The sequence below is a fragment of the Hyperolius riggenbachi genome, chromosome 2, assembly GCF_040937935.1.
Source record: "Hyperolius riggenbachi isolate aHypRig1 chromosome 2, aHypRig1.pri, whole genome shotgun sequence".
Taxonomy (NCBI): Eukaryota; Metazoa; Chordata; class Amphibia; order Anura; family Hyperoliidae; genus Hyperolius; species Hyperolius riggenbachi.
In genome coordinates, this window is record NC_090647.1 from 558,973,371 (window position 1) to 558,985,463 (window position 12,093).

The 12,093-nt window shown below is 51.2% G+C and overlaps 1 protein-coding gene across 3 annotated transcripts in view; it reads left to right on the forward strand.

The window, feature by feature from the left end:
• Positions 1–7,852, forward strand: part of SIDT1 (SID1 transmembrane family member 1) — a 161,642-nt gene extending 153,790 nt beyond the window's left edge. For 2 of the 3 annotated variants that reach the window (XM_068270906.1, XM_068270905.1), the window contains exons 27-28: positions 1,755–1,868; positions 5,841–7,852. In XM_068270906.1, coding sequence (XP_068127007.1) covers positions 1,755–1,868; positions 5,841–5,903 — 177 coding nt within the window. In that variant the 3' untranslated portion in view covers positions 5,904–7,852. The remainder of the gene's footprint in view (positions 1–1,754; positions 1,869–5,840) is intronic. The other variant, XM_068270907.1, reaches the window with a different exon arrangement.
• Positions 7,853–12,093: the final 4,241 nt, after the last annotated feature.

A 12,093-nucleotide genomic window follows, 5' to 3' on the forward strand; every position in this document is an offset into this window, starting at 1 on the left:
AGGGCAACAGTTTGGGTCTCAAATGCTGTACAGACACGTCACTAGGCTGCAGTTAAATGACTTATTCTGTTGCTATGGAGCGGGGAGGTGGGTGTGGCTCTTCTGGTAGGAGGGGTAAGGAAGACGCAAACAAAGGGGAAAGGCAAATGCTTACTCCCAAGTTGCACCTGGCTATTAAATGATCTTCAGAATAAGCCTGTGAGCAAATTTAAGGCACAGCAAGTGCACCTGTAGTACCAGGTAGTGAAGGTAGTCTCCTAACCACTGCTGTGTCACCAGAGAACTACGTTACCTGTGGGATGCTCTAACCTTCAAAGAGGCGTGGCCGCCGCCCCAAGTATTTGGGACCCCCGCCTGTACCAGCTACCTCTGAAGCTCAGAGCTTCCCACAGGTAATAACGCTCCAGGTCACACAGCAGTGGTTAGGAGGGGGCGTGAGAGACTACCTGCGTGCGATGCCACTGCTAAACAATTCATTGTATTATTATGTGAAACTGATGTCTCTTCCTAGGACTGAGGAGGCATTGGTTCAGGTTGTGCTAGATCTGGTACTGCAGGTGTATACACTGAAATTGCTGAAAGGCTTTTCCTGCAGGTCATTGTGGTGTAGAATGTGAGGTCACGGGGAGGTTACCGATGCTTCCCTCTGAGGTGTGGCATGTGGGTAATGGTCCTGGAGGGTGGAAGTGCTTGGGATCCCTGCTGAATGTGAATCTTAGGGGTAAGGAGTAGGGATGCTCATTTGGATTCCACGGAAATTGCATTTCCGCATCGGAATGCGGAAATCGGTAATGCAAGCACGTTAGGCGGATTTCTGCAGGAAATCGCGGAAATTCCGCCCGACTTTAACATCGATTTTCTCAAAAACTATAAGGTCTTTTTGAAAACTTTTTTTTGCATCTTGTTCAGGAGATTCTGCTTAATAAACCCTGATTTGGTGTTTCTAGGACTTACGGGGGCTTTGCAATTAACCGCTAAACTCGGCGGGTTTTTACTGTAATGTAAAATGCAGAAAATCCGCATCTGCCTATTTTCTGCATTTACATTACAGTAAAAATCCGCCGACTTTAAAGACCTTATAGTTTTTGAGAAAATTGATGTTAAAGTCGGGCGGAATTTCCGCGATTTCCGGCAGAAATTCCGCATTGGAATGCGGAAATTGGTAGCGGAAAGCGGAATCTGTATTTGGCAATGGCGGTATGCGGATTTACCGCGGAATCGGAAATTGGCATTTCCGACCATAAGGAGGAGAAAGATGAGCTTGGCTGAAATGGCCCAGAACTCTTGATCTGTTGGTGACAGTCCTCCGCTGTCCCCCCCCCCCCCCATTGAAACTCCCGCACCTTCGGGAGTCCTCTGAAGGCTGTGGAAGCACTCTTCTCCGAGTGTTTCTGAAGATGGGCGGCTCATGTAAGAGCTCACAGATACGCAGTACAGAGCCACTCGTCTTTTAAAAGCACTTAGGCACATGAGTGCTTTCAAAGCCGTCAACAACTTCAACATGGCGGTAGAGTGATGGATCAAGGAAACCGGAATGTATTGTTTATGAGTTTCTGCTATTGTGTATGTGAAAGCTCTTACAATAGTCCTTCTGGCTGTAGTAGAAGAGGGATGAGGCTGATTGCTGTTGAGGAACACGCAAGGCCTGGGTCTTCTGGTGCCACCACACAGGCCGGGGTTCCTCCACAGATTTGTGTTTGACTAGTAACATGCATTGTCTTCAGGTACTGATTCCCTGCGCTGTGTGTTTGTAGGAGACCCCGGCGCAGTCCCGGGAGAAGAACCGAGAATGTATCCTCATGCACTTCTTTGATGATCATGACATCTGGCACTTCCTGTCAGCTACTGCCATGTTCTTCTCCTTCCTGGTAAGTGGAGGCCTCCTGCCACACACATGCTACATGGCCTATCCGATATTTTCAGTGGCACACATCTGTAAATGGTGAGCGCTACACTGATGGTAACACAAGAAATGATCACCCAGGACTACAGCAATCCATTTTATAGTGAGTCTAAAATAGGGTATTTGCAAGATTAACCTTCAGTTGCGGAGGGGTGGGGGACCTGCTGTGGCCTAAACACATCCTATTTGGGGAAAGTGGGGTACTTCTTAGTCCCACCATTTTTTCCAGTGGGCCTCATGTTATGGTATTAAAGCCACTTAATTAGGTTACTGGTAGAGGAATCCTTACATTTGCAGGGATGTTCTTATTCCTATGCAGCAGTTGGAAGAAATCACTCCCATCTCAGTAACGGCTGACTGCCATACTTGTGAGCTTTCTCAGTGAAGCATGTGAAGAGGTTCATAGGAAAGACCACAAGTAACCATCTGCAGGGGTGCAGCTAAGGTTTTTGTGGCCCCAAGCGGACTGTAGGAAGTGGCCCTATCCTGCGGCGCGCGAAAAATGGGTGTGGCTATCCCGCATAAGTGAGCATGGCCATGACATGTGGGTGGAGCTGGAGGGCAGATTGGGGCGGGTCTGTTTGCGGGGAAAATGGATGTGGCAGTGACTGAGGCGCGCGCAGCGCACCGCGCCGAAAGATGGATTTGGCCAGAAAATAAAAACGCAATTTGTGCAACATTTCAGCAGAAAACAAACAGAATTTGGGCCACATTTCAGCAGAAATCAAACGCAATTTGGGCCACATTTCAGCAGAAATGAAACGCAATTTGGGCCACATTTCAGCAGAAATCAAACGCAATTTGGGCACATTTTCAGCAGAAATCAAACGCAATTATGGCACATTTTCAGCAGAAATCAAACGCAATTAGGGCCACATTTCAGCAGAAATCAAACGCAATTTGGGCACATTTTCAGCAGAAATCAAACGCAATTTGGGCCACATTTCAGCAGAAATCAAACGCAATTTGGGCCACATTTCAGCAGAAATCAAACGCAATTTGGGCCACATTTCAGCAGAAATCAAACGCAATTTGAGCACATTTTCAGCAGAAATCAAACGCAATTTGAGCACATTTTCAGCAGCAATCAAACGCAATTAGGCCACATTTTCAGCAGAAATCAAATGCAATTAGGGCACAGTTCAGCAGAAATCAAACGCAATTAGGGCACAGTTCAGCAGAAATCAAACGCAATTAGGGCACAGTTCAGCAGAAATCAAACGCAATTAGGGCACAGTTCAGCAGATATCAAACGCAATTAGGGCACATTTTCAGCAGAAATCAAATGCAATTAGAGCACAGTTCAGCAGAAATCAAACACAATTAGGGAACAGTTCAGCAGAAATCAAACGCAATTAGGGCACAGTTCAGCAGAAAACACAATTAGGGCACAGTTCAGCAGAAATCAAACACAATTAGGGCACATTTTCAGCAGAAATCAAACACAATTAGGGCACAGTTCAGCAGAAGTCAAACACTATTAGGGCACAGTTCAGCAGAAATCAAACGCAATTAGGGCACATTTTCAGAGCTGCAAAAAGAAAAGAATTTACTCACCTGGCACTGGCAGAAGTCTTCTCTCCCCGTCTCCTCTCCTGGCCGGCTCCTCAGGCGCGCAGTTCCCACGGAGCTCCCTCCCTCCTCCAATCTCCCGCGCTGATTGAATCAGGGCTGCGGGAAGATGGCCACCCGAAGCCCTGTACTGGAAGCATAGTCTCCAGAGCAGGGCTTCGGCGGCGGCCATCTTCCCGTAGCCCTGCCCTACTCTGCTCTGCCAGCCCCGCGGGGCTGCGGGAAAACAGTGACGTCACGCCGACGTCACGGAGCCGCCGAGGCCCCTACGATCTTGAGGCCCCAAGCGACCGCTTGGTTCGCTTTATGCCTCGCGGCGCCCCTGACCATCTGAGTAATAACAACGGTGTTTTTGCAGTACAGTTTGTTGAAACACTTAGGGCCATATGCAATTCCATTTTTTACCTGAGTTTTCGCCTAGGTGATATTTTCCCAACTTCAAAATAAAATGCTTTTCAACCCACTAGCAAGAGAACAAATACTCAAAATAATTTTGATAGTGCTTTTTCCACTGCAAAATGCTAAAAATGTATTTTAAATCAAAGATGAAAAATGATCTCCTAGGAGAAAACTGAGGAGAAAAAGTGAATTGCACATGGGCCTTGAAGTCTATAGAGATGACTTTAGGGGGATTTTTGGACACTGGAAATAATATGGTGCCCCTGATTTAGGATCACATTAGGAGGTCTCTGTTACACGTCAAGCACTTCCCTTTGCACCAGAGAGCCTGGCCGGCTCAGAGCCACAGTATAGGCCGGGATTTCTCTAACCTGCAGCCATGCTGTGCCCCTCCTGCTATTCACCCCCAGTCAGAGCACCATCACTGGTAGCAGGGGCATTGTATTGGTTTATGGATGCAGGAAGGGGCAGAGCAGAAGGGTGAGGGGAAGAGCTATAAGGGGAACCTAAAGTGAGGGGAATATGGAGGCTGCCACATTTCGTTTCTTTTAAACAATACCAGTTGCCTGGCAGTCCTGCTGGTCTCTTTGGCTGCTGTAGTGTCTGACTCACACACCTGAAACAAGCATGCAGATAATCCAGTCACATTTGAGTCAAACATTTGATCTGCTGCATGCTTGTTCAGGAACTATGGCTATTTTTTTGTTTTATTATTTATTTATTTTTAAATAAAAATTCCCTATTTTTTTCCCCGCCTCTCCCTCCCTCCCTCCCGCTAGCCAATGACAGTGATCGGCTGTCATAGGCATCAACCTATGAGAGACGATCGTTCTTAAAGTGAACCTCCAGACTAAAAATCGACTCAGCAGCACTGAAAAGGCCTGGTGTTTCTTTAACAGTTTCACAGCATCAGAACTTTGTTTTTCTTATACAAGCCTTATTTTTAGTTGTACAGAAGAAAACTGCCCGGGCTTTTTTCCCCTGATGCTGTGCAAAGCATGATGGGATTTCTGATGTTGTTCTCTTTCTGCTGTTTTGGTGCAATTTTTTTTTTTTTTTTTACATTTTTAATTTGACATTTGAAGCCTAGCGTGTGCAGCTGGGAGGGGTGATCAGGACACAGGACAGTTGGAACTGTGTCTCATGCTCCTTGTCACCTCCTTTCAACCAAAAAGATGGCTGCCCCCATGACAAAGATGGCAGCCCCCATGAATCACAAACATTTGCCTGTTCTTTTAAAACAGGGTGGGTAAGAGATTATATTACCTATCTATTCTAATTAACATAACTAATGTAACTTGATGACAGTATGTTTGTTTAGGCTGAAGTTCCCCTTTAAGCCTTCCCAGGGACAGCCGAGTGACAGCCGGTCTGGGAAAATGTGCCAAGTTAGGAATCTGCGCTCCGTCTCGCTTTCCGCGGCACACGTGTGAGCTCCATGTTTTTTAACAAGTGGCAGAGGAACCTATTTTTAATATAGGATCCGGGTTCCTACGTTTAAGCGGAGCTGAAAGGGGTTCTCTTGCACTTTAAAAAAAACCAAAAAACTGGCACTTATCTGGGGCTTCTATTGGCCCCCTGCAGCTGGAATGTTCCATGCCGTCCTCCTCCGATCACCCGTTCCCCACCGCCAGCACCGATGTAATTATTCATCTAACTAGACAAATAGAAGTGCAGCTGTGCGCGTGCTCGCTCCCGGCCACGCAGCCGCATTTCTATTTGTCTAATTAGACGAATAATTAGCTCGATGCCAGCAGTGGGGAACGGGTGATCGGAGAAGGACGGCACAGAACATTCCAACTGCAGGGGGGCGATAGAAGCCCCAGGTAAGTGGCAGTTTTTGTTTTTCTTAAAGTGCAAAAGAACTCCTTTAAAAAAAGTCCCAAACAGGTACATTTTTTAAGCAAGTGTGGACCGGCTCTTACTGCCCCAGTCAGCCTTTTTCTCACCCACATTCTGTTTGCAGGTGCTGCTCACCTTGGACGATGATCTGGATGAGGTTCGGAGAGACAAGATCCCCGTTTTCTAAGGAGAGTCCAGCTGGTCTCCTTCCTTCCGTTACTGAGCCGTCGGCATACGGCGGCGTCGCCGTGTCTGCGGATGGAGACGATTGCCACCCTCCAGAGGCGGGGAGAAGAGGAGGACCGCAAGGAGGGGAGGAGCTTCCAGACCAACCAACCTTCAATGCTGCCTACAGGCGCCACACTGCACCGATGCTGATCTAGTGCCCTCCACAGGCCAGACTGGCTCACAACAGTCTTCAGTGTTAACCTGCACAGTTGGCACTTACCTTGACGGTGCTGCCGTGTAAACACTCGGCAATATTAATGCAAAGAAGTGTTTGCTGCCCAGAAACGATTAACTTCTACACACCTGGCATGCTGCCGATTATTATTACCAAGGTCTTCTTTTATTCGCAAGAAAAGTTTTATGGAAGTTTTTTGCGTTTTACGTTTTTAGCGGCAGCGACCGCGTCATCACATGACTTCCTTTCCGTTCCTTTTTTCCTCCGCATCTTCCAGTTTTTTGGAGCCTACAGACTGCCCCTGAGGGTAATTGGGCATTATAAGACTTCTGGACCAGTCGTTGGCCAAGGGGACCGTTACTAATTTTATGTGCTAAAAAGACAATTTTTAACTTAACTATTTTATTGTTGTGAATTTGTTTTCCTGCGGCTTGCGACCCGCGGACATCCACTGCACGTCCTGCTGAGGTCATCATGCTGTGACCCGCGGACATCCGCTGCACTTCCTGTTGAGGTCATCATGCTGCTGCCAACGTTGGCTCCGTTCATTGTGGACTTTCGGTTAAATTATTTTAATGTGATTTGTGTGTTTTCCTGTCAGACCTGAGAACTCTGTGCTGAATACCTGCCATGCCAAGACGCTGGAAGAGGAAGACTGATACAGCATTGCTAGCTCAGAATTCTGCTACTGCCGTCTTTACTGCCCATATAGTACCAGATTTAAACATATTACCGCCTAAGGCCCACTGTCACCAAAGCCCCCTCCTCCCATCCTGTGTGCTCCTTCCCATCCTGTCCTCCACTGTCGTCCCCCCCCCCCCCCCCCCCTTTACCCATCCTGTGCTCCCTCCTGTTCTCCACCAGGAATACTCATCAGATGCAATCACGAGATTACTCCGGTGCACTTCCTCCTTCAAGCCGGAAGGAGGAAGTGCACCATGGTGAGGCTTGCAACGCGACCAATAGGACGCTTGCAAGCTCTTTGGAACGCAGGGCGGACGGCGGAATTATGGGTAAATAACCTTTTGTATCCCTACTGCACACCTGCACCAATTAAACCTCATTTGAATCACGAGTAATCTCGTGATTGCATCTGGTGAGCATCCCTGTTCTCCACTGCCCCCCCCCCCCCCCCTTCCTTCCTTACCCATCCTTTGCTCCTTCCTGTCATCCACCTGTTCTCCCCCCCCCCCCAATCCTGTGCCCCCCCATGTAGTCCAGTATTCCCTCCTCCATCCTGTCCTTCACTGGTCCCCCCTATTTACAGCAGAGTATTTGTGTAGCAGTACCCGTGGTTCTCTCACCTCCTCCGGCTGTTCGCAGTCCATCGTCTCACAACCCACTTCTCACTCTAGTCCCCAGCCTCTCCTCATGGGTAGCGGGATTCCACGCAACATGAGTAGATGGAGATTCTGGGCACTAGAGTGAGAAGTGAGAGGATTGACATCACTTCAGTGCCCAAGGAGATGAGAGAAGCATGGTTACTGCTGCATCAGATACTCCAGTGTTCTGGGGGGAGCACAGGGTTGGGAGTGCACTCTAGGTCACCGGAAAGGGTGGGGGGAGGCTGTGAAAGCAGGGCAGCCGTGGATCGGACCTGTGACCACTGGGGTTTACATGTTTGCCAGTCTGCTACCCACCCCTTGCTTCCTGGTGCCCTGGACCATGGCCTTTGTGGCCTTAAAAGCGGAATATAACCCTGCATTTCAACTTTGCTCTAAAACATTATTTACAGTATATTATATGCAACCAGCATTTTTTTTTTTTTACTAGACCAGCATTGGAAGGGTTACACACAGAGGTTTAAAGTTCCTGGAGAGAACTGCAGACACATCCGAAGCTGACATAGATACATTTTGTTCACATAAATGCATCTAAGTGTTGAATGTGACTCACTCTCTCTGACTGAGAAGGAGCTGGAGGACAGCCAAAGAGTGTGTAACTTTCATCACTTGTTACATTCTATTTAGTTAAATGTATCTATTTGAACTTCTGCATATCTCTCCACGGAACTTTAAACCTCTGTGTTTAACCCTTCCAATGCTGGTCTAGTAAAAAAAAAAAAATGCTGGTTGCATATAATATGCTGTAAATAATGTTTTAGAGCAAAGTTGAAATGCAGAGTTATATTCCGCTTTAAATCCGGCCATGTTAACCAGAAGCTTTGATTGGCTAGTTAGGAATTGTTCACAATAATCCGGCCTCTCCCCAGATGCAGAAAATAGAGGATCAACATTACAGACGATTAGTGAGGTACAAATCGTGCAGAACCGCAGACTGAGCCGGGTAAGGTCAGTAGCTGCACACAGCAGGGACTTTCAGGAAGAGGTCGGCGGCTGCCTCTGCGGTTTCCCAGCGACCGCTCCAGTTTAAGGCATCTTACCCACACCGCCTTGAGGCTTGTTATGGGACTACAAGTTTCAGCATGCCCAGCGTATGTTCTATATAGAGGTGCGGAGGAGTTCCAGGCTGCCAAACACAATAGTCTCAGCCAACAGCACTTTTCTACATTCTGAATGTGTTATTGTTATAATTATTGATGATGTTACATAAAAAAAAAAACCTGTGTGTGGTCATTAATGTTCTGCTTTGTGAGTGTGCTGGTTACCTGGAGGACATTCCTGTCACTGAGAGGTTACATACAATAGTGATTTCATCTGCGAGAGAGAAAACTGCAACTAGTTCAATGCAACACTGCCACTAACCTTCCCAAACCACAATAGGCAAGGGACAGCGGAAGAGAAGAGCGCGCAAATGCAGCATAAACGATGGCAGGAGTGAGGGGTGCCCAAAGGCAGTGTGAAGGATGGCAGGAGTGAGCTCACAGACGCAGCGTGAGGGGCGGCGGGAGTGGGGAGCGCACAGACGCAGCGTGAGGGGTGGCGGGAGTGGGGAGCGCACAGACGCAGCGTGAGGGGCGGCGGGAGTGGGGAGCGCACAGACGCAGCGTGCGTGAGGGGCAGCAGGAGTGGGAATCGCTCAGACGCAGCATGAGGGGCGGCAGTAGTAGAAAGCGCACAGATGCAGCGTGAGTGAGGGGCGGCAGGAGTGGGGAGTGCACAGACGCAGCATGAGGGGCGGCAGTAGTGGAGAGCGCACAGACGAAGCGTGAGTGAGGAGCGGTAGGAGAGCGCTCAGACGGAGCATGAGGGGCAGCAGTAGTGGAGAGCGCACAGACGCAGCGTGAGGGGCAGCAGGAGTGGGGAGCGCACAGACGCAGCATGAGGGGCGGCAGGAGTGGGGAACGCACAGAAGCAGCGTGAGGGGCGGCAGGAGTGGGGAGCGCACAGACACAGCATGAGTGAGGGGCGGCAGGAGTGGGAATTGCTCAGACGCAGCATGAGGGGCGGCAGTAGTGGAAAGCGCACAGACGCAGCGTGAGTGAGGGGCGGCAGGAATGGGGAGCGCACAGACGAAGCGTGAGTGAGGGACGGCAGGAGAGCGCTCAGACGCAGCATGAGGGGCAGCAGTAGTGGAGAGCGCACAGACGCAGTGTGAGGGGAGGCAGGAGTGGGGAGCGCACAGACGCAGCATGAGGGGCGGCAGTAGTGGAGAGCGCACAGACGAAGCGTGAGTGAGGAGCGGTAGGAGAGCGCTCAGACGCAGCATGAGGGGCGGCAGTAGTGGAGAGCGCACAGACGCAGTGTGAGGGGCGGCAGGAGTGGGGAGCGCACAGACGCAGCGTGAGGGGCGGCAGGAGTGAGAATCGCTCAGACGCAGCGTGAGGGGCGGCAGTAGTGGAAAGCGCACAGACGCAGCCTGAGTGAGGGGCGGCAGGAGTGGGGAGCGCACAGACGAAGCATGAGTGAGGGGCAGTAGTAGTGGAGAGCGCTCAGACGCAGCATGAGGGGCAGCAGTAGTGGAAAGCGCACAGACGCAGCGTGAGTGAGGGGCGGCAGGAGTGGGGAGCGCACAGACGAAGCGTGAGTGAGGGGCGGCAGGAGTGGGAATCGCTCAGACGCAGCATGAGGGGCAGCAGTAGTGGAAAGCGCACAGACGCAGCGTGAGTGAGGGGCGGCAGGAGTGGGGAACGCACAGACGCAGCGTGAGTGAGGGGCGGCAGGAGTGGGGAGCGCACAGACGCAGCATGAGGGGCGGCAGTAGTGGAGAGCGCACAGACGCAGCGTGAGGGGCGGCAGGAGTGGGGAGCGCACAGATGCAGCGTGAGGGGCGGCAGGAGTGGGGAACGCACAGAAGCAGCGAGGGGCAGCAGGAGTGGGGAGCGCATAGACGCAGCATAAGTGAGGGGCGGCAGGAGTGGGAATTGCTCAGACGCAGCATGAGGGGCGGCAGTAGTGGAAAGCGCACAGATGCAGCGTGAGTGAGGGGCGGCAGGAGTGGGGAGCGCACAGACGCAGCATGAGGGGCGGCAGTAGTGGAGAGCGCACAGACGAAGCGTGAGTGAGGAGCGGTAGGAGAGCGCTCAAACGCAGCATGAGGGGCGGCAGTAGTGGAGAGCGCAGAGACGCAGTGTGAGGGGAGGCAGGAGTGGGGAGCGCACAGACGCAGCGTGAGGGGCAGCAGGAGTGGGGAGCGCACAGACGCAGCGTGAGGGGCGGCAGGAGTGGGGAGCGCACAGATGCAGCGTGAGGGGCGGCAGGAGTGGGGAGCGCACAGACGCAGCATGAGTGAGGGGCGGCAGGAGTGGGAATTGCTCAGACGCAGCATGAGGGGCGGCAGTAGTGGAAAGCGCACAGACGCAGCGTGAGTGAGGCGCGGCAGGAGTGGGGAGCGCACAGACGCAGCATGAGGGGCGGCAGTAGTGGAGAGCGCACAGACGAAGCGTGAGTGAGGAGCGGTAGGAGAGCGCTCAGACGCAGCATGAGGGGCGGCAGTAGTGGAGAGCGCACAGACGCAGTGTGAGGGGAGGCAGGAGTGGGGAGCGCACAGACGCAGCGTGAGGGGAGGCAGGAGTGGGGAGCGCACAGACGCAGAGTGAGGGGAGGCAGGAGTGGGGAGCGCACAGACGCAGCGTGAGGGGAGGCAGGAGTGGGGAGCGCACAGACGCAGGAGTGGGGAGCACACAGACGCAGCATGAGTGAGGGGCGGCAGGAATGGGAGAGCGCTCAGACGCTGCAGGAGTGGGGAGCGCACAGATGCAGGAGTGGGAAGCGCGTAGACAGCGTGAGGTGTAGCAGGAGTGGGGAGCGCAGAGGCAGCGTGAGTGAGGGGCGGCAGGAGTGGGGCGCGCACAGACGCAGCGTGAAGGAAAGCGGGAGCAAGGAGCGTGCAAACGCGTGAAGGATGGCAGGAGTGAGGAGTACATAGACGCAGCGTGAGGGGGTGGAAGAAGTGCGCACTCAGACACAGTGTAATGGATGTCAGGAGCCCGCTAAGGCAATATGAGAGACGGTAGGAATGGGAAGCATGAGGCGTGCAATGACAGCACAAGGGATGGCGGGAGTGGGGATCGCGCAGGAATGGGGAAACCCTACCTGTGCTACAACACAGACAACAGGAGACTAAGTGGTTGAAAAACATTTTTATTTTTTTACTAATAAAATATGTTTTGTTCTTTACAAATAATTATTACAACCAGAGTTACATTAAATAAGAAAATTAGAAATAAGAGCTTAGCATGAGACTGGTGGGACCCGAAGCACCAATAGAAAACCAGCTGAGAGCCAGAAGCCCAGTCACATGATCAGCGGTCCAGTTTATCTTCAGGGAGTGAAGGGGAGGGGCTTATAATGCAATTTCCATAAAAGTATAAAGCTGTACAGAGTTATGTACACAGGAGGCAGCTGTGCAAAAGACTCCTCCCATAATCTGCACATATGTACAATATATACATAACATCAATACTGAACACACCAGAATTTTACACATGCTGACTTACTGCCCATCCATGGGAGATTATTAAACCTGATCTCTGGACCAACCATAAACAGATAAAATAACGCACGTCTCACTGGCCCGAAGAGCTGCAATTCTGTCCAGCCAGTCCTGGGGGTCAGACCGCTCCTGTAGAGAC